Below are 27,486 nucleotides of genomic sequence, written 5' to 3'. Positions count from 1 at the left end.
GGTGTCACCTATGGCGAAGGGGAAGCAGTCTTGAGTGTGGGAATAACACTGCAAAGGGGAGGATGCAGAAATATCGTAGTGGTGTATGTCCCTCCAAAAACCAATTCATGGACAGAAGAATTGGACAAGAAGAAGCTGGAAGACACATTGGATTCCCTAAGGAGATTGCTGGAGGAGAAGGATAAGATTATGATAATGGGAGATTTTAATTGTAAGGAAGTGTCATGGGAAAACTGGTCAACGGAAGGAAGTGAAGCTTCATGGGGGAACAAGGTTTTGGAATTGGTTATAGATAACGTCCTCACACAGTGGGTGGAGGAAAATACAAGATTCAGAGGAGAAGACGAGCCATCTAGATTGGACTTGATAATCACCAGAGAGCCAGATATCATAGAGGAGATGAACTATAAGAGCCCTATAGGGAAGAGCGATCACGTACTTATTAAGAACATATTACGAGAAGGAGGTAAAATAGTCAGGAATGAGGACTACAGGAAAGAATGGTTTATCTTTAATAAGGCAAATTTTAAACAACTTGGGAAACATTTTGAGGCTGAAAATGTGAAGGAAAAATGGGCTATCTTTCTACGGATTTACAACGAAGGAGTGGAAAAGTGGGTACCAAGGATGAAAGAAGGCCAGAAATCAAGAGAAAAGTGGTATAATAGAAAGTGTGTAGACACCAAGCAGGAAAAGGAGAAGGCATGGAACAAATGGAGAAAAAATAGGAGGACAGATCTATGGAATGAGTACAAAAGGAAGAGGAATGCTTATGTCAAAGTAAGAAGAGAAGAAAAAAGGAATTTTGAGAAAAATATTGTATAGAAGTGCAAAGACCAGCCAAAACAGTTTTATAAGTTCATAAATGGAAAGTTGAAAAATAGAGATGAGTTTCAAAAGTTAAAGTTGATGGTGAAATCTTTGATAGTATAAGTGAAATAGTAGAAGTGATGAATAACTGTTTCCAAACAGTGTTCACAAGGGAGAGAGAGTTTGAAGGTGTAGATGCAGTGCCGGGGAATAGAGTGGGCCTGGAGAGAATACAAACATCAGCAGGTGAAGTTAGAAAATTATTGGAAGAATTGGATGCAAGGAAATCAGCAGGACCAGATGGTATGTCGAATTGGGTGCTAAAAGAGTGTAACCAGCAAATAGCTGAAAAGTTGAGCAACTTGATTAATGTCTCACTAGCACAAGGGAAGGTACCGAGAGACTGGAAGAGGGCTAACATTGTTCCAATACATAAAGGAGGAAGTAAAGATGACCCGTTGAACTATAGGCCAGTGTCATTAACAAGTGTAGTAGCAAAGATGTGTGAGAAAATTATAAAAAAACAGATGGGTGGAGTATTTAGAAGAAAACGGTATATTAACAAATAGCCAATTCCAGACACTCCCTCCTTGCCTGCTCAAAGTTTCTCAAAGATCTTTCCCCCCTCTCCCTAACATACTCTTGCACCCTATCCCTCCATTTCACTGGAGGTCGTCCTCAAGCATTCCCTCCCTCTATCTCACTCACATACACCCTTCTGGCCATCTTACTCTCCTCCATTCTCTCCATGTAGCCAAACCACTTTAAAGTCTGTTGCTTCACTTCTTCCACCACTCCACACTTCTTCCCTTCACCCTTGTGACACATTCCAAAACGCTTGTACACACTTTCATTACTCATTCCATCCATTCTACTCACACCACAAGCACTCCTCAAATAACTCATTTCCGCTGCCTGCACTCTACACCTCTGAGTTTCATTCCAGGGGCAGGATTCATCATACCATTTACCGGACCTCTGTCTGGTAAGTTTCGCAGTATCTCTGCCCACCTGGTAAATCGGCATTCATCAACCACTTACCGGAGCTGTGGTAAGGCCAAAAATTACGACAAGGAAGGAGTTATTAGTGAAATCAGTAGTACATGGAGAAGGAAAGGCAGAAATAGTGAGTGTAAATCTGGAGGACAGAAACAGAGAAATGATGACGATAATAGCAACCATTGTACCACCAAGAACTAACTCATGGAACAGGGAAGAATATGAGACCATGATTGGAGATACCATCCAGAGTTTGAGTAGGTTACCCAAAGCTAGCAAAACTCTTGTTAGTTGGAGATTTTAACTGTAAGGGGGTAAATTGGTTAATATTTGCAAGTGGAGGTAGTGAAACGGCATGGGGGGAAAGATTTTTAAGATTGATGATGGAAAACTTCATGATGGAATGGGCTTTTCTAGATGGTCCCAAATGCTCCTGGCTATAGTTGACTCCAACATCTTTCCTACAACTGATGTTAAGCTAATTGGGTGATAATTTGAGGTGGCTGACTTGTCTCCCTTTTTGAAAATCGGCGTCACATTAGCTACTTTCCACTGATTGGGCACATACCCAGAATTTACTGACATCTTAAAGATACCGGTAAGTGGGCCACTGAGGACTTCCTTGCACTCTTTCAGCACCCTTGGGAATACTTCGTCTGGGCCCGGCGATTTGTTTTTCTTCAATCTACCAATCTCATCCTGGACTACTTGCCTAGTGATGATCACATCCCTCAACTTCTCGTTCTCTCCGCCCTCATATACCTGAACTCTCTCCAGAATGGTTGTTAGATTTTCCTGCGTGAAAACTGAGAGGAAATAGTCATTCATCATTTGACCCATATCTTCTCCATTCTCAACGAGCTCACCTGTGTTTGTTTTCAACGGTCCAATTCTGTCCCTTGCTTTCGTTCTGTACAATTTGAAGAAAGCCTTGGGATCGCTCTTGGCCTCGTTGGCTACCCTAATCTCATAATCTCTTTTTGCTAGGCGGGTGTTCTTCTTCACCGACCTGGCTAGCTCAACATACCTATCCCTGAGGTGGATTTCTCCGTTCTTTATTTTCCTATAAATTCCTCTCTTCAAGCCTATCTCATGCTTGAGTCTGCGGGTCATCCATTTGGGGTCGTTATTTTCCTTCCTACGTGCTTGGTAAGGGATATGCTGTCTCTGACCCTCTGCAATTACTGTAACTATATTATTGTAGGTCATTTCTACATGGTTCCCCTGTCTTTCCGGTTCCAGCCCCGAGATCTGGCCCTCATCCAGCCCTAGGGTTTCCCAGTTTACCTCCTCAAGGTGTCTTCTAAGCCCCTCATAATCATCTCTTCTAAAGTCAGGCACCAAGACAGGGTTGAGCTCATGGGTCACCCCCCAGTCTAATTTAAACCTAATTTCCTCGTGATCACTGCCACCTAATTCTCCTCCAACATCCAGCTTGCTGATCATATTCTTGGTGTTAGTTAAGACCAAGTCTAGAATGTTGTTACCCCTGATGGGCTCAGTTACTGTCTGCTTGAGAAAATTATCTTGTATTACTTTCAGAAAATCCTCAGATTCTAGATCACCCACCACGCCTTCCCAGTCTATATTCCTATAGTTAAAATCCCCCATTATGCAGACATTTTTGCTCCTGCTCGCCCTGCCTACCTCTTGCAGTAATATATCAGTGTCCTGCCTGCTAAGGTTGGGTGGCCTGTAAAGAACCCCTAGAATTAGTTTGTCTTTCCCTTTGTGGACGTCCACCCAAACTGATTCTGAGTCGCCATTTGTTTGAACAGAGTTGTTAGCGGAACATTTAAGTGTGTCTTTAACATAAAGTGCCACCCCCCTCCCCTTCTTCCCTTTCTATCTTTGTGAAACATCTGATAACCATCTATTTCATACTCCGACATGAAGTTTTTGTTTGCAGTATCCACCCATGTTTCCGTGATAGCTATAATGTCGAATTTCTCGACACATGCTTTCCCCCTCAGTAGATCTATCTTGTTCCTGAGACTCCTACTGTTGGTGTAATAAGCCGTTAGCCCATCCTTTCTTACATCCTTTCGATCACTCCTGCGCCCCCTAGTCCCAGTCTGCGATGCATAACCACTGATGACAGGCCCTCCCCCCTCGCCTACTCTAAAAAATCCTGTAGGGTGCTAAGTGATTGCTCGAGGGAGTCTGCGAGAACCTCCACCCCTGGAGTGACAAGTGCACTCCATCCTTGGCATACAAGGTGCCTTTATTGTAGAAGAGGTCCCAATTATCAAGGAAAAGCCAACCATTTTGCTTACAGTGGGCCGCCAGCCTGCTGTTTACTGCCAAGGCTCTGGAAAGCCATCCCTCACCCCCCCCCCCCCCCTCCTCGGCAACACACCACAAACGGCCAGCCCCCCCCCCGCGAAATCTCTCACTTTAGCGAACGGTTCCCTGAAGCGCTGAAATATCTCTTCGCTACCCACCTTACTGATGTCATTATCACCGAAACTGCAGAAGACGATAGGTTGTATCCCCTCCCCCACTAAAATTTCCTCCATTCTGTCAGATACGTGCTGGATGCCTGCCCCAGGAAAGCACACTCAAAGCCTATTTTCCTTATTCCTTGAACAAAAGTACCTGTCAATGAACCTGATTTGAGAGCCCCCAACCACCAGGACTTTCCTCTTATTAACTTTGTCAGTAGACGGAAGGGAAGCCCCTACAGGAGGAGAGGGAGGGGCGGCAACAGGGGAGGAGGAGGAGGAGGAGGACAATGAGTGGGAGATGGAGAGAGAGGAGGGGGATGAAGTCGAAGGGGAAGGGGGAGAGGAGGTGGTGGGGGAGGCGGGGGAGGAGGAGGGGTAGGAGCATAGCTGGGCACGATAACGGAAAACCTTATTCCCGATAACCGATAACTGATAACGGAAAACCTTATCGGTGATAACCGATATTCGTTAACTGGAGACACAAATATAGGCGATAACCGATAACCGATACTGATATAAATCCACAATTCCGATACTAGCTAGCGATAAGTCCGATTGGCGAAAACGATACTATATTGATATTTTTAATAAAAAACATAGATGAATTAAAATTTTCATTATCTGTATTTTAGAAAACGTACGAAACCTGAAAACCACACGTTGACACGTAGCTATGGACGGTAATACTAGAAACGCCTGAACCGTGTTGTGTTATTTGGCGTCCCCACCGTCAAAAGCTGGCGCTTTTGTTTACAAACACTGGTCTCTCGTGCATTGTGCATGCTCAGACCAGCAAGCGTAGACCTGTACAGTCTCACAAAGCTTTTTAACCGTAATTAAGAGTTGCTGGAAAGCTGAATCAGACATGCAGTACCACTACCACCATCCTCGCTGTTTCTAGACCGACACTCTGTACGAATTGTATTTATATGTACAGAGTGTCGTTCTAGAAACAGCGTGGATGGTGGTACTGTATGTCTGATTCAGCCTTCCAGCAACTCTTAACCCGTGGGCTTCGGCTATGGGAAAGTCGAGAAGTGGCCATGAAATGGCAAAATTACACTGCATTTTGAGACTAAGAAAAGAGCATGGAACGTACATCTGAGTACTCCTCTCATAACTATAAAGCTGTTAAAAATATTTACTTTTACTCAAACTCCATTCTTTTCCGGTGGTGCTTGCTACAAAATAAACAGTCTCGTGACGCGTGGCATCTAGCCTAGAGTCGCTTGTTGTCTACTTTAGAGAATTTGACAAGTGATTACTGTGTGGATAGCTAATTCAGTCTGCCATGACCTTACAGCACCACCTATGACAAAAAAAGCCCATCTCAAGATCACTCACTCACAACTATGACCCAGGGCATGTATGGTTGCTCTATGCCACCACCGCCTACAATTAGCTTGAATTAGGGGTTTTATGGTGAGCCCTTTTTAGGGTCCACCGTACCACAGCCACGACTCGTGAAAGCCCTGAAAAGGGTCTGCCGACGTTCTCGGGTTAATATGTTAAAAAGCTTTGTGAGACTGTACAGGGCTATACTTACTGGTCTGAACATGCGCAGTTCACGAGAGACCAGTGTTTGTAAACAAAAGCGCCAGCTTTTGACGATGGGACACCGAATAATACAACACCGGGTGCCTTCAATACCATGGCATGCTCACAAAGGAATATGGCGTATCAAATTTGAGGCAGTGAATAATAATTTTTTGGGCAAAGTTAAATGATTTTTCTCTTTGATATATTGATTTTTGAGTCTAACATGAAAAAATAACTTAGTGTTTTAATGTTGATGATCTAAGTATGAAATCTCTTCACCGAAGATATTTCATACCCCGAAGTTTTTTCATACAACACCGGGCGCCCGGGCCACGCATGTGCAGTAGGGAGGAGACAACGGTGTTTTTTTCTGAGAGGCAGAAAAAAGTAGCGATTATCGCTAGTTTGGTTACAAAAGTAACGAAGATACCGATATATATTTAAATAAGTAGCGGATGGCCGATAACCCGATTTTGTTATCAGCGATAAAGTATCGCGATAACTTATCGAGATAACGCCCAGCTGTGGGTAGGAGGAGGAGGCGGGGGAGGTAGCGGTAGCAGAGGAGGGGGGAGGTGATGTGGTGGAGGACAAGGAAAGAGAATGCGAGGAAGAGCAGGAAGAGACGGAAGGGAGGGAAGAGTTGGAGGAAAGAGGAGAGGGGGGTGATGAATGAGAGTCAGCAGCGGCAGAAGGGAAGGGAAGTATGGCGGGTGAGGAGAGGGGAGATGGCGGGTGAGGAGAGGGGAGAGGGGAGGAGAGGAGAGAAGTGGTTGAAGGAGTGGAGGGGAAGAGGGAGATGCAGGAGGAGGGAGAAGTGAAGGGAGAAGGCACTAGCGAGGAGGGGGAGGCAGGCAGGAGAAGGGAGGCTGCTGCATGGGAAGAAGCAGGGGTGGAAGGAAGGGGGGGTGAGGTACCCCCGTGAGTAGATGAGCAGGAACACCTGCGAGACGCTGTGACTCGCTCCGCCAAATATTTCATGTCCCGTGTTAACGAGTGGATCGTGGATTCCAGGTGCTTGATTTTTCTTTCATCATGCCCCGCCTTGACGCAAAAACGGCAAGTCTTACTTGTCCCGTTACTTGTCCTAGAGTTTGGCAAAGGCCACAATTAGAACGACGTTTCAAGTTTGAGGGCATATTGGCTGATCCTTCCCCAGAGCGTAGTGAAACAAAGGGTCCCAGGGGAATACGGCCAGCGAGCGGGGTGTCGTCTGGTGGCCTGGAAACTTCCGTTTATCAAGGAAAATTACAGCCTGAAACAGTATCTAATATAAACACTTCCTGGAGAATGAATAGCAAAAAAATACATGTAGAATGTTTAGAGGGAGCTTGCGTGCACCACTGTGAAGTTGTGAGATGTATGGGGTTAGTACAGCTTGTTGTTCAGTCACCGCAGCAGCACTACAGCAACAGAACAGCCTCAGGAACCACTGGGTAGCAGATAAGGAGAGCCAAAGCATCGAAACACTGAGAGCAAGGTGACACACATGTACCCCCAGGATGGGGCAGGGTCAACTGATTTTAAGATTTTAAGATTTTAAGATATTGAGAAATGAATACGTGAAAATAAGGAGAGAAGAAAAAGGATATGAAAAGAATATTGTCGAAAAGTGCAAGGAAGAACCTAAACTGTTTTATAGATTCATAAATGGAAAAATCAAACCAAGGGAAACAGTAGAAAGATTGAGTGATGGGAATATGATAATCGAAGATCCTAAAGACATGACTGAGCTACTAAACAAAAGGTTCCAGCAAGTTTTTACAAAAGAATCACAATTCAATGAACCACAAGATAACAAGATAAATGTTCATATGGAACAAGTCATAGAAATTAAAGAGGAGATATATAAAATGATGGGGGAGCTGGAAGAGAGGAAAGCAGCAGGACCGGATGGAGTCTCAGGTTATATATTGAAAGAATGCAGAAATCAGCTGGTTGGACTGGTATATGATATCATAAAATGCTCAATAACAACTGGTAAAGCACCAAAGGAGTGGCAGAGGGCTGAAGTGGTCTCCATATACAAAAGTGGAAAAAGGAAGAACCCCTGAACTACAGACCTGTATCATTGACCAGCGTAGTAAGTAAAATATGTGAGAAAGTGTAAAGAAACAATGGACAAGATTTCTAGATCATAATCTAATCACAAGTTAACAATATGGCTTTAGAAAAGGGCGCTCATGTGTAACAAACTTACTGAGCTTTTACTCGAGTAACAGACATAATACAGGAGAGGGACGGATGGGTTGATTGCGTTTACTTGGACTTGAAGGCGTTCGACAAAGCTCCACATACATGACTACTATGGAAGCTGGAGAATAAAGGAGGATTGAAAGGAAAAACAAAGAACTGGATGGAAAGTTACTTAAGGGGAAGAGAGATGAGAACAGTGGTAATGGACATGAAATCGGAATGGAGAATTGTAGATAGTGGAGTGCCTCAAGGATCGGTATTTGCACCATTACTTTTCCTGGTATATATAAATGATATGCCAGAGGGAGTAAGCAGTTATATGAGCCTGTTTCCAAACGATGCAAAACTGCCAAGACATATAAGAAACAGTAAAGACTGTAAAATTCTGCAAGATGACCTGAACAAGATTTGGGAATGGAGTATGAAATGGGAGATAGAATTCAATGCGAAGAAATGTCATGTACAGACGCCCCCCGCCATTCGTGGCCTCACTGTTCACGGATTCGCTTATACGCGGTTAGGGTAATTGCGACACCCCCCGCCGAACGCGGATGAAAACTTGCGTATACACAGCTGATCCTTACTAAGTGCCGCTTTCACAGTCATTTTTGTTTATTTTGATCGTTACCTATGAGCGGCGATTGCCGCAACAGTATTTCCACATGGAAGTGGCCTATGGGGTAGTGGTGGCAGCAAAGGAAACGAGAGGTGTTGAGTGTGTGTGGCAAGGTGCGGGGCGGGGCGAACCCCGCAGTCGCCACTACCCCATCGGCCAGTTTCACGTGGAAATAGTTCAGCAGCGATCGCCGCTCATTGGTAACGATCAAAACAAAGAAAAGTGACTGTGAAAACAGCCCTAAATCCCAATATAATACATTTAAAATCCTTGATACTAACTGGGACCTGCCACAACTGGTCCTTCTTAGAGACTCGAGGCTACTGCTTTGAGGAGTAAACAAACATGGCGGAGACTGGCAGAGGGGTAACGGGTATAAAGTTTGTACGTGCATTCCACCGGGAACAGCAACAAATGGACCTTCCAAGGGCCCAGTAAACACTCAAATTAACAAAAAATAAACCTGATGTATATGGATATACACATGAATATTAACACAAAGGGGAGAGACGAGAATTCACTACTACTTGACGGCTGGGTGGAAGACGGTAAACACTGATGCGCAGTGTTACCAAGTTATCATACTCATCGCATTGCATTTTTTGGTAGTTTCCGACCGATAACTACCACAAAAACACCGCTCGCCCGCCAACCACCACCACCTACGCACTCACACTCACCACAACCAACCACAGAGTGTTAAATTATAACAGTCCATATTTAATTCGTGATTTATGTGTATGTAAAACTATAGAACAATGCCTAGAAATGCCTTAGAAATACATTTTTTTATTCGATCGAGATGGTAGAAACAAAACCCTATTTTCCCTATTTGATTATAGTCCCGTCGATCACGGATTCACGGATCATGGGAATCTCGCGGAACCAAATACCCACGAATGGCGGAAGGCTTCTGTAATGGAAATGGGAAAGAGTGAAGGGAAACCAAAATGGACATACAAAATGGGAGATGAAGAAATATTAACCCCTTCACTCCGGCAACACCGACGTCAGCGTCCAATGAGCCTCTGATGGCATCACCGTTAGTCCTCTTCTAAACCTCTTAATCCACTTCTAAACCTCTTAAGAGGAAATGGAAGAGGATTAAGAGGACTTTAGAGGATTGAGAGGTTTAGAAGAGGGTTAACCCTTTCATTGGGCGTGGTGCGGGACGCGACTATCCCCTCATGCGCAGTCAGGCAGCCCAGTGGGAGGTCTCTTTTAACCCTTTCATTGCTAAGCGCTCGCAACAAGACTACCCCCTCAGGCACGCTCAGGCACCCCAGCTGGGGAAGGGAATCTCTTTTAACCACTGCATCTCAAAAACTATTCATCAGAGGTACAAAACAAAAACACCATTGGAAAGAGAAGGCCAAGATCTATAAGATTCCGTTATGTAAGCCTCTCCTGTGAACGTATAGGCACGTTCAGGGGGTGTTTTTTGCTGTGAGGAAGACTGGCGCTCGCAGTGAGCTTTTAGCACCACCAGCAAGTGATGCTAGTGCTCGCTCTTTTAACCTCTGTATCTCAAAAACTATTCATCACAGCTAAAAAAAACAAAAAACACCATTGGAAAGAGGAGGCCAAGATCTATACGATTCGGTAAAGTAAGCCTCTCCTGCGAACGTACAGGCATGTTCAGGGGGTGTTGCCTGTGAAGACGTACATTTATATGTGCGTGACGGTCAGTTGTATGGCAACTACTGTAGATCTCTTGATGATAGGGTGCTGGCAGGGCAGTATTGCCAACTGCAAAATTTACAACTATTTAGTTAATACAGGTAACTCTCGATTTACGCGAGTTTGGTTTACGCGTTTTTTAAATAACGCGGGGTCCAAAATAAAATAAAAAAATTTTACGCGTTTTTTCCACTTATACGCGATATTTTATGGAGTGGCCACCAGATGTCTCACGCAACTGGACTCACATAGCGCCGCGGCCACACAGCAGAGCTCAGTTCTTCCCGCGCGCCACTTGAACAACAATACAGTACCCACGCTGCCACGGTACTCAACAATAGGGGTGGGCAGTTACCGGTACTAACGGTACTAGCTATATGGTACAGTACCGGTACCAGACTGCTCGGTACCGGTACCGATACTAGCTAGCCACTCATGGTGTCCCTCATTTCTTCCTCACACGAGTGAGGCTGAGACTGAGTGCCTGAGTGGATATCTCGGTGATATGGATATTCTCTCTCTCTCTCCACTGAATGAAGTGAATAAGCATATTATTCCCACCATCACTCGTAGGTTATGACAGAGAACTAGGCAAGACACAATTCACACGTTTCTGGTGACACGCGCCATGCAGCTGTTAGTTGTATGGGTGTGGTTGTGTGGTTTGTAAACAATGCAAATGGCGGCCTGGCTGGTATTGCGCGAAATATCTCCTCGTACAAGACTCGTGATGTACAGTTTCTGATATCATATTTACCCCATTATTCTCACTAATATTAATAATTAATAATGAACATATGGATATTTTTTTCCAATATGATTTTTTATGTAGCTTGTACTGCTCCTTAGTCATACAATCAAGCCACCTGTGACATCAAGATCAAGATCATACAAATGGCGCCCGACGGAAAAACGGAATAACAGCAAGGCATGGGCAACCAGCCGCAACCTCCATCGATTTCAATTTTGTATAGTAGTTATTAGATCGCCCTGTATTCTATGGTAACATATTATAAGACAGCTACGGACTATGAAGGATTATATACAATGATAAAGGAAAGTTTGCCGTTGTTATTGGATAAGACAAAAAACAGACCCTTAAAAACACCCCAAAGAAGAAAAAAATCATTAAAAATTTGTACACTCGGAGTACAAGGCGCAGGGCTAAACTTTCAGGCATTTTTTTGAGAAAAAGGTGTGTGCTATACGCTGAAAAATACGGTATTTATTTTTCGACAGAAACCTACCTCTTGTTTGATTTACATTGTTTTTGATTTACGCGACCTCTCCAAGAACGCAATACTCGCGTAAATCGAGAGTTACCTGTATATCAGTCATGTGATAGGTGTAGCTATACAAAAATGTCGCAATATTGGACAACAATTAACATCCACCAGTTGCTCGTCCGTAGATTTTCCGCACTGGGCTGACAGGATTTTCCACCAAATTTAGTGGAAAACCCACTTAATTGGCAATGCTGTGTTGTGAGAAATATTGTTGGAACGCTCTCATACACAGGAGATTTGAGTGCGGCTGGAGCTCACAGCGAGCGTTTAGCACCACCAGCAAATACGCCTAATGCTCGCTGCAAGCGTTTAGCCATGAAAGGGTTAACCTCTGTATCTCATAAACTATTCATCACAGCTAAAAACCAAAAACACCATTGGAAAGAGGAGGCCCAGATCTATAGGAGTCGGTTATGTATGCCTCTCCTGCCAACGTACATGCATGTTCAGGGAGTGTTGAATGTGAACACTTACATCAGTGCCTGCGCGATGATCAGCCATTTTGAGGCAACTGCTGACATCTCAGTCATCTCTCCTTAACCCCTTCAACACGAGGATGCGTATACTGCGTCATTGCCTGCCCCGTACCATATCCGAGGACGCGCATACTGTGTCCTGGCACGCTTTAGACAATATACGAGTTATTTTATCTTTATACTTATGCTTACATCTCAAAATGATCAATTAATTTATGCTTCTTTATGTGCAGCATTTAATTCTGCATGTTTTCATATATAATACATGATGATTATGTTGAGTTTATGGCTGAAAACTTGTTACAATCAATAGAGACATTTGAAATTTGGCACACGTGGCGATCTTAGATACAGCGTGGGGCGCTGTTTTCGCCCGGCCGTAGTGAAGGGGTTAAGGTTCTGGCAAGGTTGTATTGCCAACTGCAATATTTACAACTATTTAGTCAAAGAATCAGTCAGGTGGTAGATGAAACTATACAAAAATGCCGCTATATTGGACAAGAACATCCACTAGTTACTCGTCCGTAGATTTTCCATGCTGGGCTGATATGATTTCCCACCAAATTTAGTGGAGAACCCACTCAATTGGCAATCCTGTGCTGTGAGAAATAGTGTTGGAACACTCTCATATGTGGGAGATTTGAGTGTGGGTGGAGCTCACAGCGAGCGTTTGGCACCACCAGCAAATGCGCGTACTGCTCGCTGCAAGTGTTTAGCAATGAAAGGATTAATCCTCTTCCATTTCCTCTTGACCCTTTCCATACTGTGACGCCGACATCTGCGTCACAGATGGAAAGGGTTAAAGAAAGTTCAAGAAGAGAGAGATCTGGGAGTGACAATACAAGATAATCACCAGCCTGAGAGTTGTGTTAATCCTCTCGCGCCCGATGACGCGTTTCGCGTCATCAAGGGTAAAAAGGTCCTAGCGCCCGATGACGAGAAACACGTCATGAAAGCTTTAAAAATTTATCAAAAATTAAGTTTTCGGTGAAAGTGCGTCAAATTTGGGAGCGTCATTTGTTAGGATAAGTTTCTTAATGGTAACATTTGGCAACCTTTCTAAGGAGCGTAGATGAGGAGTGGAGGGAGGAGGGGTCGGTCACCTCGAAAAAAATAGTTTTCTTGGTGTAACTTGGGAACTAATAGGTGTATGAGGATTTTGAGGATGCCATAAGAATCCTCACTAAATTCTGCATCGAAACATATATTCGGCTAAAAAAGTTGGCCCACAAAATTTTGAGCTAGCTAGCTAGGGAAGAGTTGGTACATAGGATTTATTGTCTACAATACTCTATACGGAGATTTGAAACGAGTTTGTATTGTTTATTTTCCTCTATTTTTATTTGCGTATGTTCTAGTACAAGTTTTTATGAAGCCATTGATACCAAATTTATTGGGGTACGATATATCTGTGAGAGTAAAATACGTCCTGGAATGTAGAGTATCGCGGCAGCAAAATGAGGACGGTCGGGCCTGAGAAATGCATGGTGAGTAGAACAGAAACTTATTGGAAACTTATGAGGCACGGGAGGGTTAACCCTTTCATTGCTAAGCGCTTGCAACGAGACTATCCCCTCAGGCGTGCTCAGGAACCCCAGCGGGGGAAGGGGCTCTATTTTAACGGCTATATCTCAAAAAATATTCATCACAGTTACAAAACAAAAACACCATTGGTAAGAGGAGGCCAAGATCTATAAGATTCGGTCATGTAAGCCTCTCCTGCAAACGTCTAGGCACATTCTAGGGGTGTTTTTTGATGTGAGTGCGACTGGCGCTTGCAGCGAGCTTTTAGCACCACCAGCAAGTGGCTCTAGTGCTCGCTCTTTTAACCTCTGTATCTCAAAAACTATCCATCACAGCTAAAAACAAAAACACCATTGGAAAGAGGAGGCTAAGATCTATATGATTCGGTAATGTAAGCCTCTCCTGCAAAAGTACAGGCACGTTCAGGGGGTGTTGCCTGTGAAGATGTACATTTACACGTGCGCGACGGTCAGCCGTAAGGCAACTACTGTAGATCTCTTGATGATGGGGTGCTGGCAGGGCAGTATTGCCAACTGCAAAATTTACAACTATTTGGTCAAAATATCAGTCATGTGATAGGTGAAGCTATGCAAAAATGTCGCTATACTGGTCAACAACATCCACCAGTTGCTTGTCTGTAGATTTACCACCCTGGGCTGACATGATTTTCCACCAAATTTAGTGAAGAACCCACTCAATTGGAAATCCTGTGTTGTGAGAATTAGTATTGGAACACTCTCATACGCGGGAGATTTGAGTGCGGCTGGAGCTCGTAGCGAGTGTTTAGTGCCACCAGCAAATACGCCTAACGCTCACTGCAAGTGTTTAGCAATGAAAGGGTTAATAGGATATTCGGTAATACGTATAAAATGGTGAGAAATATAGGATCAGCATTCCACTACATGGATAAGGATATGATGAAAATGTTAATAACCACTATGATTAGACCAAAATTGAAATATATGGAGGCGGTGTGGTCTCCCCATAAGAAGAAACACATAAAAAAACTAGAAAGAATACAAAGGATGGCAACAAAAATGGTTGCAGAACTGGAGGGACTGACATATGAAGAGATTAACCCTTACATTATGATGATCATGTATATAAGTGTGCTACCACACGCCCCACCCGCACAGGAATCATATATAAAATCATTAGACTCTACGCTCCCTATGTTTCAAATATAACGCCAGTTCTTTACTCAGAAGAATGGTGGAGGCATCTGGCATCCGTACACACTCTCATTCGTCTCAGCGCGCGCCCTGCCGAAGGCCACAGATCATTTTCCACTTTTGTTCGGAATACATCTGTCATGTCTTGTGACACGTCAAGCAGTTCCTCTGCTCCGGGCGGAAGTAGAGCACGGGCGAATCAAAGTGACAGTGACTCTGATGACTGCTATGGTAGTGACATTGACAGAGGAGGGAGGGGCAAAGAGAGAGAGAGAGAGAGAGAGAGAGAGAGAGAGAGAGAGAGAGAGAGAGAGAGAGAGAGAGAGAGAGAGAGAGAGAGAGAGAGAGAGAGAGAGAGAGAGAGAGAGTATGTGTATGTGTGTGTGTGTGTGTGGGGGGGGGGGGGGGGTGCTTCCACGTGATGAGTCACGGCCACGAGAAAATGCGCAATATTTTTGGCTGTCATAACTTTTTTATTATTATTAGGAGAGAAGTATTATTACAGCACCACATATACTAGATGAATATACATTAGGCGCACCTAACATCACCAAAATGGGGGGTACAAATTTGGCGCAGGGACTGTTTTTGGGGGACAGTGAAGGCAATGGGCTAAAGAGTGGCCTATCCGGATATTTTGTTTTTATTTATTAATGATCCACGAGACATCCAAGAGTTAAATCAAGGTATGTGCTTTGTATTTGTTCATACACACACTGGTAATATTTCTGTGGGGTCTGATTCACTTATTAGAGTGAAATTCTATTGTCAAAAAGTCACAAAGTCGTGTCACTAGTAAAAATGAAACTAGTAATGAAAGTTTTGCCACCATGAAATATACACAAATAGATAAATATGAAAGCTCACAAAGTCACAATAAGTGACATCACCTGCTTTGCGCTGTAAAAATATGCTATTTATGGTATCTGATACCCTCAAAAAGGTGTGCGCGTTGCCTCTGGCCTCGTAGCTACAGCCTCAATGTTGCCAGATTGTCGTACTCAGCCGATTATATTTCCTAACTTCCTGCCCCAAACTGTCTTTTGGGCTCCAATAACGAAACTAATTTATAATTATCGTTGAAAGAGTTAGATTCTGATGTTTCTTGGCAATAGTTAGGCGTCGGAAACAGGTAAATACTGTGCTCTGAGTATGATACTCTGGCAACGGTGGCTATATGCATTTTCATATTATTGTTCTGTTGTTTATTCAATGTAGTGTTCAAGAAAAAGAACACTCATAATATTAGTTACTTTTTGGTTATGAGGATTCTTTAGGAAATACAATTATAAGGCTACCTCCTCTACCTTAGGAAACGTCCTGAATCCTGGATCGGCTAGGGTGATGTTAGGTGCACCTATTATTGCAAAGAAGAAAGACACCATTTCCACCTCTTTTAAATGTCAAAATTTTCCCTGTGCACAGCATCCAGAGAAATACATCGCCACCCGTACTCTAAGGGTTAACCCTTTCCTTACGCGCAAGACGGGATGCGACTATCCCCTCAGGCGCATTCTGGCAGCCCAATGGGGGCTCTCTTTTAACCTCTGTATCTCAAAATCTATCCATCACAGCTAAAAACCAAAAACACCATTGGAAAGAGGAGGTCCAGATCTATAGGAGTCAGTTATGTATGCCTCTCTTGTGAACGTACATGCACGTTCAGGGAGTGTTGAATGTTAACACTTACGTCAGTACGTGCGGGATGATCAGCCATATTGAGAGAACTGCAGACATATCCCCTTCAGATTCTAGCAAGGGAGTATTGCCAACTGCAATATTTACAACTATTTAGTCAAAGAATCAGTCAGGTGATAGGTGAAGCTATGCAAAAATGCTGCTACATTGGGCAAGAACATCCACCAGTTACTCGTCCGTAGATTTGCCGCGTTGGGGTGATATGATTTTCCGACAAATTCAGTGAAGAATCCACTGAATTGGCAATCCTGTGCTGTGAAAAATAGTGTCGGAACACTCATACCGGGAGATTTGAGTGCGGGTGGAGCTCGCAGTGAGCGTTTAGCACCACCAACAAATACGCCTAACGCTCGCTGCGAGCGTTTAGCAATGAATAGGTTAAAGGAAATGGACTTACCAACACTGGAATAAAGAAGAGAAAGGGCAGACCTAATACAAATTTATAAATTATTGAGTAATATAGACAAAGTAGATAATAAAGAGTTACTACTAAGAGAAGAAAGAAACACCAGGAACACAAGAGAACACAGTAAAAAATTGAGATAAGGAAGATGTTTGAGAGACATAAAGAAATATAGCTTCCCGCTAAGAAATAAAGAGGTTTGGAACAGACTAAGTGAGGATGTAGTATCAGCGAAGAGTGTGCAAAATTTGAAGGAAAAGTTGGACAAATACAGATACGGAGACGGGACCACACAAGCGTATGCCCAAGCAGGCCCTGTAAAACTACAACTAGGTAAATACAACTAAGCAAATATACACACACACACACACACACACACACACACACACACACACACACACACTGTTTGCTGTTTATATAAATGATATGGTGGACGGAGTGATCAGCTATGTGAGTTTGTTTGCAGATGATGCAAAGCTATTGAGGCGAGTGAATGATGTGAAGGACTGTGAGGCTTGTGCTGCCATTACCCAAGCTATGGAATTGTTGCTGCAGTTAAGTGGAAGGAAGAAACAGTTGTGGGTGTGGCATGCCTGTGGTTCCTCCATGCCAGTTCTCATTGTCACCACTGCACGTGCGCGGCCAACCCACCCATCTTGACTCAACCACATAAACACATGTATCGAATAACAACACACACACACACACACACACACACACACATACACACACCAGACTCATTAGGAACCATTGCAGATGTTTCTGACAAACAGAAACGATTTTACCATTTCTTGAGTGTGTTAGAATGTATTTGGTAAGTGGCTCACATGAACTAAACCTAGCTCTTGGCAACAAGAGAGCAGTCATCTTTAACACTGCTCTCTTCTTGCCATTGGGTATGTTTGGTTTGTATGAACCACTCACCAAATAAGTTCTAACACACTCTTGGAAATGGCGAAGCCATTTTTATTTGTGAGAAACATCTGCCATGGTTCATGATGAGTCTGGTGTGTGCGTGCGTGTGTGTGCGTGTGTTTGTTGTTACTCGATCCACGTGTTTATGTGGTCGGAGTCTAGATGGGTGGGTTGGCCGCTCATGCACAATGGTGACAATGAGAACTGGCATGGAGGAACCACAACACGCCACACCCACAACAGCTTCTTCCTTCCATTCAACTGCAGCAACAAGTCCATAACTTGGGCAATGGCAGCACAAGCCGCGACAGCCCTTACTTTAGCAGACGATGCCATGTCGATACAGGGCAAGTGCTTTGTTTACGTTGTGGATGTGGATACGGGCAACCAACCTTGGCCATGTGTGACGCACACTCGGAAAAGTTGGATTTGCCGGTTGCTCATGCTGCCGCCATCGCGGTGGGAAAAGGGCCCAGTATGACATCAGGTTACGGACAACCGACAACTTGCTCCCGGATGGGTGCACGGGCGTTGCCAATAGCCACAACGGTTAGAGAAAAATGGCCAGTGTGACATTGCCCCAAGGCAGCGAGGCCACTGACAGGGTGAGCGCCGGCGATGACATCATCGGACTCCCAGCAAATCACAAGCGTGTTTTCAGAGCTCAGCCAATCATAAGGCTTCATCTGTGGCCTTAAAACGACCCGTTCTCTCTTCCTGTTTTCTTCCTTTTTCCAGGGTATGTATTTTGAGATAACAAGGGAGTATAGAAGGAAAAAAGTGAGCTCCGGGGGTCAGCATGAGCCAATTATTATGGCGCTTCTATAAACAGTTGCCTGCGCCATGACGGGCTCGGGGCCGACCATCAGGCCCAGATGGATAGTCCACTGGCGCCATAGGCCACATGTAAAAAAAAAAAAAAAAAAATCTCCACGGGTCGGAACAGATAAGCGCTTTTTCAGTGTTTTCAATACCTCGAGTTTCGCAATCCTCAAGTTTAGCGCTATACCTTCGGAACAAAGCGAGTGCGAAACTCGAGAGGGTACTGTATAAATTGATCAGAAATGAAAATGCTGAGAAAAGTACAACAAAAATATGATTACTTCCTTAAAACATAATGAAGGTGGGCACCCTACTATGTGATAAGGAAAAGAGGAAAAAAAGAGTGGTTTAATACAAGATGTCTGGGGGCAAAGAAGAGGAAAGATAAAGCATGGAGAAACTTAAAAAGGAGAAGGAATGCCACAAACAGGGAAAGCTACAGACAAGCTAGAAATGATTACACCAAAGTGAGGAGAGAAGAAGAAAGAATGAAAAGAACATAATAGAAAAATATAAGGCCCCAACACTTTTTTTATAGACACATAAATTTTAAATTGAGGAAAAAAGAAGCTGTGAATGCAATCAAAGTGGGTGACCAAGTCTATGAAGATACAAAGGAGATCTGTGAAATATTAACCCAATAGCAGCGACGGGCCAAATTTGTGGTTTTACCGTGTAGCAGCGACAGGCCAAATTTGTGCCATGATATTAACCCCAAAAATAGATGATACATAATCTTATCACAAATGCTTTGATATATATTATGAAATGGTTTGAGTGAGGGGTGATTTTTTCTCATTTTTCTCGCTTGGGGGGACCATTAAGAAACATGATCCCCGCTGCTACTGGGTTAAATGAAAACTTTCAGAAAGTATTTACCCAAAAGACAGTATTTGAAAAGAGGAATAAAGAGAGAAGTGTCAAGAGATTGGGAAAGGAGATCTGTGAAACATTAACCCATCCGCTGTGATTGGCACGGATTTGCCTTTCACAGGTAGCCTGGTAACATATATTCCCAGGTCCTTCTCTGCCTCTGTGGTGGATAGTGAAGTGTTTCCCATGTGGTACTGGTATGCTGGATATCCCCTCCCAAAGTGCATGACTACATTTTTCTTCATTGAATTTTAGCAGCTACTTTTGTTCCGTTCCTGTAAATTGGTGATGTCTTCTTGTAGGAAATCCGCAGCCAATGGGTTAAATGAAAACTTTCAGAAAGTATTCACCCAAGAGACAGAATTTGAAAAGAGGAGTGAAGAGAGAAGTGTCAAGAGATTGGAAAACAAAAGTGGACAGAGAGGAGATAATGGGGCTATTAAAATCACTAGATGGTAAGAAGGCAATGGGTCCAGACAAAATATCAGGTCAAGTACTAATAGAGTGCAATAATCAGTTAATAAAACCAATTCACGATATCATAAGTTGTTCAGTCAAGACCAAGGAGGTCCCAGCACAGTGGGAAAGGGCACATGTGGTCACATGATATAAAAGCAGAAACAAAAAGGAACCTCTGAACTATAGACCAGTTTCTTTAACAAGCGTCATGTGTAAGCTGTGTGAGAAGATAATTTAAAGACAGTGAAAGTCAATTTGGATTCAGACAAGGTAAATCTTGTGTCACAAATCTACAATATGTTTTTACTCAAGAGCAATAGATATAGTGCAGGAGAGAGACAGATAGGCGGAGTGCATATTTTTGGACCTAAAAAAGGCATTTGATAAAGTTCAAAATAAGGCTGCTTTGGAAATTAGAACATAGAGGAGGACTGGGGAGAAAAATGACAGAATGGATGAAGGGTTACCTAGCAAACAGAGAGATGAGAAGTGTGTTGAAACATGAAATATCAGAATGGAGAACGGTCATAAGTGGAGTTCCACAGGGATCAGCGTTAGCGGCGATAATGTTTTTAATGTATATATAAATGACATGCCAGAAAAAGTGAAGAGTTACATGAGTATGTTTGCAGATGACGCCAAACTGCTTAGAAAAATACGAGACGAGGATGATTGTAATAAACTTCAGGAAGATTTGAATAAGATACATGAATGGAGTAAAAAATGGGAAATGGAGTTCAATGAAGTGTCACACAATGAAAATGGGCAGGAGTAAAAATAGACCAGGTGCAGTGTATAAGATGGGAGGGACAATCATTGACAGTGAAGGAAGGAAAAGACTTAAGAATTATAAGACAAAATACACTGAAGCCTGATAAGCCTACAGCACCAGCAGGCTTTTATGGGTTGGGCCTGGTGGTCATTCTAAGCCCGTCATGGAGCAGGCGTGTTTATAGTGGCGCCACCTATTCATGGCTGGTAGCGGCGGATTCGAACCCACATCATCCAGGACACAACGAAACGCGGGACCAGCACGCTAACCACTCAGCCAACGCCTCTCCAATAGAATAGAACTCCTACAGAATTGCTGATAAAGTAAATACACCTGATCCTACTGAATAACAGGCACAATGGTCCAGGAGCCGTATACTCAAAACACGCCTTGCTGACAGGCACCAATTGACAAAAGGTGCCATTTGAAAGGGCGCATCAACGGCACCTTTCATTTCAACTGGGTCCCAATACATAAACATTTTCAAAGGCGCCATCGGCCTGCCAAGTCGCTGTAAGGCAGGAGTTCCCTCACAGGTGCCTTTTCACGAGTCAACCAATCACAGCACCCATGACAACTGTGGTTTTAGAAGTGTGAGCCAATCATGCAGCATGGTCCGCAGCCTCACATGGCATGGAGGGAGAAAACATGCGGATACAAGTGAGGGTGAAAAGTATGTCCGTCGAGAAGCAATATAAACAGTCCATAGCCTAACACTCAGCAGTAGCCACAATCCTGTGAGCCCATATCAATAATAAAACCATCGATTGTACTATCTACTGAAGTAATGTGACTCCATTTACTAGCCTATTATAGTGTTACTTGGGGTCCACCTCACAGTGAGTGGATTAAACACCATTATATAACTTCATGAATCACAACTCAAAATCCCGAGAAATCATTCATAACTCCTTATTTGATTAGGTAATGCAAGTTTACTACAGTGCTACCACCCAGTAAATACTCTTGAAAGGATGTATTTCACTCAAAACCAAGTTCTGAGGCTGTATTAATTGTGAGCTAGGAGACAGGCGTTCTCCTCCATTGACTTGCCACAAGGTGCCTTTGCCTCCTCAACAGCAGCTCCAACCCTGCTTTTCCACAAAGGTGTTTACGAGCCGTGTTTTCAAATATGGCGCCATCCAGCTGAGCTTTTGTATATGCACATTTCATGGAACGGCAGTACAGAAAGGTGCCATTGCCACAAAAGGCGTCTTTGAATATCTTGAGATGTGGCCCCAGTAATAACGGTGAAAGACAGCAGGTCTCAACACGGCGCCGGCAGCACAACATATGTGCTCTTGTTTACAAACAAGAAAAGACTATCACCTTGCGCCAATGATAAACGTAACCTTTATAAACGCTACCTTACAATGCCCATATTTCTTGACTAGATCATCATTTAACATTTATACAGTATTATTATTATACAGTAACAGTACCCTCTCAAGTTTCGCGCTCGCTTCGTTCTGAAGGTATAGCGCTAAACTCGAGGATCGCGAAACTCAAGGTATTGAAAACACTGAAAAAGCGCTTATCGGTTCCGACCTGTGGAGATTTTTTTTTCATTTATATTTTTTACTTTTTTTTTTTTTTTTTTACATGTGGGCTATGGCGCCGGTAGACTATCCATTTGGGCCTGACGGTCAGCCCCGAGCCCATCATGGTGCAGGCAACTGTTTATAGTGGCGCCATTATAATTGGCTCATGCTGCCCCCTGGAGCTCACTTTTTTTCCTCCTTTACTCCCTTGTTATCTCAAAATGCGTACCTTGGAAAAAGGAAGAAAACAGGAAGAGAGAACGGGTCGTTTTAAAGCCACAGATGAAGCCTTACGATTGGCTGAGCTCTGAAAACACACTTGTGATTCGCTGGGAGTCCGATGATGTCATCACTGGCGCTCACCTGGTCAGCAGCCTCGCTGCCTTCAGGCAGTGTCACACTGGCCATTTTCCTCTAACCGTTCTGGCTGCTGGCAACGCCCAAGCGCCCATCCGGGAGCGAGTTGTCGGTTGTCCACAGCCTGGTGTCACACTGGGCCTTTTTCTTCCCACCGCGTTGGCGGAAGCTTGGGCAACCGGCAACTCCAACTTTTCCGGGTGTGTGTCACACACAGCCAGGTCAGTTGCCCGTATCCACATTCACAATGTAAACAAAGCACTTGTCTTGTATCGACATGGCATCATCTGCTAAAATAAGGGCTGTCGCGGCTTGTACTCCCATTACCCAAGTTATGGACTTGTTGCATCAGTTAAATGGCAAGAAGTTGTTGTGAGTGTAGCGTGTCAGTGGGTCCTCCATGCCAGTTCTCATTGTCACCATTGTGTGTGAATGGCAAACCCACCCATCTAGACTCCGACCACATAAACACGTGGATCGAGTAACAACAAAGACACACACACACACACACACACATGCACGCACACACCAGACTCATCATGAGCCATCGAAGATGTTTCTCACAAACAAAAATGGCTTTGCCGTTTCCTAGAGTGTGTTAGAACTTATTTGGTGAGTGGTTCATACAAACCAAACATACCCAATGGCAAGAAGAGAGCAGTGTTAAAGACGACTGCTCTCTTCTTGCCAAGAGCCAGGTTTGGTTCATGTGAGCCACTCACCAAATATGTTCCAACACACTCGAGAAATGGTGAAGTCGTTTCTGTTTGTCAGAAACATCTGCAATGGTTCCTAATGAGTCTGGTGTGTGTGTGTGTGTGTGTGTGTTTGTTTGTTGTTATTCGATCCATGTGTATGGGTGGGTTGGCCGTGCACGCACAGTGGTGACAATGAGAACTGGCATGAAGGAACCACAAGCATGCCACACCCACAACTGTTTCTTCCTTCCATTTAACTGCAGCAACAAGTCCATAACTTGGGTAATGGCAGCACAAGCCGCGACAGCCCTTACTTTAGCAGACGACGCCATATGTTGATACAGGGCAAGTGCTTTGTTTACGTTGTGGATGTGGATACGGGCAACCAACCTTGGCTGTGTGTGACGCACACCAGGAAAAGTTGGAGTTGCTGGTTGCCCAAGGTGGCGCCAACGCGGTGGGAAGATAAAAGCCCTGTGTGACACCAGCTTACAGATAACCGTGAACTCGCTCCTGGTTGGGCGTACGGGCATTGCCCATAGCCTCAACGGTTGGACTAAAACGGCCATTGTGACACCACCTTAAGGCAGTGAAGCCGCTGATAGGGTGAACATTAGCGATGACGTCTTCAGACTCCCAGCGAATCACAAGCATGTTTTCAGAACTGTCAGCCAATTGTAAGGCAGCCACCTTCAACTGCAGCTTCAAAACGACCCATTCTCTCTCTCTCTCTCTCTCTCTCTCTCTCTCTTGCCATAGCCTCAGTGTTCGGAGGAAAACGTCCAGTGTGATATTACCTTTAGAGGTAGCGTGCATGACACCGATGGTAAGTAGACGTGACCCGTACGTGTCAAAGCAGCGCGAAACTTGGGGTGATAATGCGCGAAAGTCAGGATGGTAAGAATTTAGGACTAACCGCAAAACTCATGGATCATGAAACTCGGTTAGCATGAAACTCGAGAGGGTACTGTATATTCAGTTACTGAAGTGTTCAACTTTAAGTATAACTTAAGATTAAGTGGAACTCTGGGCAGGCCGTGGCTGAGTGGTTGGTGTGCAGGCATGGTGAGCCCGAGGACCAGGCACAGTCTTGGTTTGAGCTCCACCGAGACATGCTTATTTTGTAAGTCATCACTGAGTGGTAGAAGATCACCCACATGCTGTCCAGATCTTCAATCATCCCTAACTTCAGTGACTTTGGTCAAGAGGAGCCCTGGGGGGCAGAATGAACCCAGCAAGACGCCTACATCACGGCAGCCACTATAAATAAAATTAACCTGTGGCACTAATGGGATGGGACCATCCATAAGGCCCCTCAAGAAACCCTACAAGCACGACAGGCAGAAAAAAAAGGAAGAATGTTTTTGTAAATGCCATTGTTTTGAATGCCGGATAAATGAGGTTCTACCGTACTTAGACTGCTAAACATATTAAAGCACAATAACCTTGATCTTCCTGATATTTGTGAGAAGTAAGAAAAGTCTGTTTATAGCACCACAAGATGCTCTTCCTAGTCTGGCAATGGCTAATGTCTGGTGACAATGCCCTACTAGGAACTCCCAGGTTGCCTTCCCCGCTCCAGGGAGGAGGGAGGGTTCAAGTTCCCAGCTCACCTGCAGGGTAGCCATACCCAGTGGCTGGGGATGCTCCCTCAGAGCATGGAGGTAGAGTCGACCGTCTTCAAAGCTTATTTTTGCATGACGGCGCTGATCTTCCACCTGGTGGACAGCAAACACCAGGCCATCCTGCAGCAGGGTCCTGTTGGGCTGTGTCAGGCTGCGAAGGTCCTCAGCTTGCTGTCAGCAGTGGAGAGAAGGGAAAAGCAGGAAGGCAACATTAAGCTGATGACTTACCTGGCAGAAAACAAGCATGTAAAGCCAGTGATTTTGTAAAGGAGCTTTGTTTATGATGTGTTCTTGAAAGTCAATGAGACACTGAGAGAAACTGAAATGATGAACAGATGACATGTTGAGGGGCCATTTCCACTTTTTTTCAAAATTGAAATAATGAACTGAGATATTTACAAAAATTATAAAGCATCATCATAACATATGTGGGCAAGTTCAAATATGATAGCAGCAGAAGTTTCTGCGTAAAAAAAAAAGTTTTTGATTTTCACCCATTTTTAGGAACATTTTTGAGGTGACCTAAACTACTATTTTTGGTTGTATTCTTATTATTTTTTTTCCTCTAGTAACTTTGACCAATGTGCTAAATTCCCACTAGTTTTTTAGATAGCTTTATTATAAATATAAATAAAAAAAATTGGCATTGATTTTTTTTCTTTTTTGGTATTGTTTTTGTTATATCATTAGTTTTTTTTATCTAGAATTATTTACTCATGTGGAATTTTAATCTTTTCCTTGTTGTTTTGGGTGCAACAAACCATTTTCAAAAAGGTTTATTAGTTTTCACGTAGTGTCATTGTATTATGTAAAAAAAATGTGCTTCGAGAAATCGTCTTTGAAAGGTCTGTTCCCAATAAATCACCGGGAAGTCATTAGTGGGTCATCAAAATTAATATTATTTTTCATATACTTGTATATGTATATCTATTTGAGAGGACTTTGTCACCTGATTTTCTCCTCTAAAGAAAATATTATGCACTCGTAGTTGCGGGTGTCATCAGTGGTGAGCACTGCTAACCGAAAAGTTAGCTTCGTTAACTGGTAATCCACTTACTAAAAAGTTAGCTTCGCTTACGCTGAACTGCTAAACTGGTAAAGAAATAAGTGGAAGCTAACGTTAATCGCTAACTTTTTTATATGAATTTAGCTTCGGTTTAGCATTTTGGCTCTAAAACCCTTAAAAACAGACCTAGTGACCTGAAATTTCAATATACAGTAAACCCTCAGTTATCTGGGTGCATGGTATCCGACCTTGCCCGTATTCGAGTTTTAAAAAATATTTGATTTTTTCCAAAAAATACAAAAAAAATTGTCACGCGCCGCCAAAAGTCGTTCAAATTGCCCATGTTATGCCTCTAAGCTCTGCCTGGGTGGCATACCACACCCGTAAGGTGCACCCCAGCTTGCACGTAGCAATGATATTGATGCCCTGGTGCGAAGGTTCGCAGGAAAGCTGTGTGCTTCACAATACAACTGGCACATAAACATCCTTGCCGAGCGCTGCAGACCATATCGAAGTAATGAGAGTCAAGGCAGTGCAGGTTTAAATGGCGGGAGTGTCAAGGGACTGTTTATATGAAACACACAGTGCAAACCCAAGCTTAAGCCTTGATGACTGCCTATATCCAGACTGGACTAGGTGAGTAGGGCTCCGTCCCTGTGGAGAATGTGTGCTGGTACGTTAGCACTCCTGCGGGAGTGAGGGTGGAATAAGAAATGTGGATAAGTACCGCCCTCGGTCTGACATGTGAAAGAAGGATTTTACCATGCTTACGGTAAGGCGAGTAAAGGGGCCTGCAGGGGTTTGGGAGTCCCATGGGCCAGCCCGATCCGGAGGTGCGGGCTGGCCGTAAATCGTGGTTACGTACTTCTTGTGGCTGGCCTCCCCGTGGTCCCGCTGGATGCACTGTGCAGGGGGTACCCGCCCCCCTGGCTCACAAGGGCAACACAGTATAACTAAACAGCCACAGATCACCATGCAAGCGGATGCGCCAGGTTGTCATTGACTCCTTGGTTATCCTCCCCACTCACACTCAGAGTGGGGTGGCCTGGCGTACTTGCCCGGCATCTGTGGGCGTCCGGGCTCATTGCTGAGCTTAAAAATATTTCAAAAACTTAATGAATTTTGAGGGTGGACGTCCAGCAGCTGTAACAGCAGCAGTTTTGAGAAGAGGTAGAGGAGGAGTATATAAAGAAAGAAGTATAACATATGGAGAAGTAAATCAGGCAATATAAAGATTAAAAAATGTAAAGGCAGCAGGAATTGATGGAATCACAGCAGAAATGTTGAAGTGTGGAGGAGATGTAGTTGTTAAATGGATGGTCAAGATATGTGAAGTAGCATGGGAGGGGGGGGGGGTGCCATCAGACTGGACGAAAGCCATCATTGTCCCAGTTTACAAGGGGAAGGGCAGAAGAGGGGAATGTGGGAGCTATAGAGGTATAAGTCTCCTGAGTATACCCGGAAAGGTATATGGAAAAGTCATAATAGAGAGGGTGCAAAGACTTACAGAAGAGAAAATCAGTGAAGAACAAGGAGGCTTTAGGAAGGGAAGGGGATGTGTGGATCAGATAT

At 43.9% G+C, this 27,486-nt stretch overlaps 1 protein-coding gene across 6 annotated transcripts in view; it reads right to left on the bottom strand.

The window, feature by feature from the left end:
* LOC126997880 (uncharacterized) overlaps positions 1-27,486 on the bottom strand; it is an 89,684-nt gene that overhangs the window by 6,926 nt on the left and 55,272 nt on the right. For all 6 annotated transcript variants that reach the window (XM_050859096.1, XM_050859092.1, XM_050859094.1 and 3 more), the window contains one exon: positions 24,897-25,079. In XM_050859096.1, the coding sequence (XP_050715053.1) occupies positions 24,897-25,079 (183 nt within the window). The remainder of the gene's footprint in view (positions 1-24,896; positions 25,080-27,486) is intronic.

The sequence above is a fragment of the Eriocheir sinensis genome, chromosome 13 (assembly GCF_024679095.1).
Source record: "Eriocheir sinensis breed Jianghai 21 chromosome 13, ASM2467909v1, whole genome shotgun sequence".
NCBI lineage: Eukaryota > Metazoa > Arthropoda > Malacostraca > Decapoda > Varunidae > Eriocheir > Eriocheir sinensis.
This window is presented reverse-complemented; position numbering and strand designations above follow the sequence as displayed.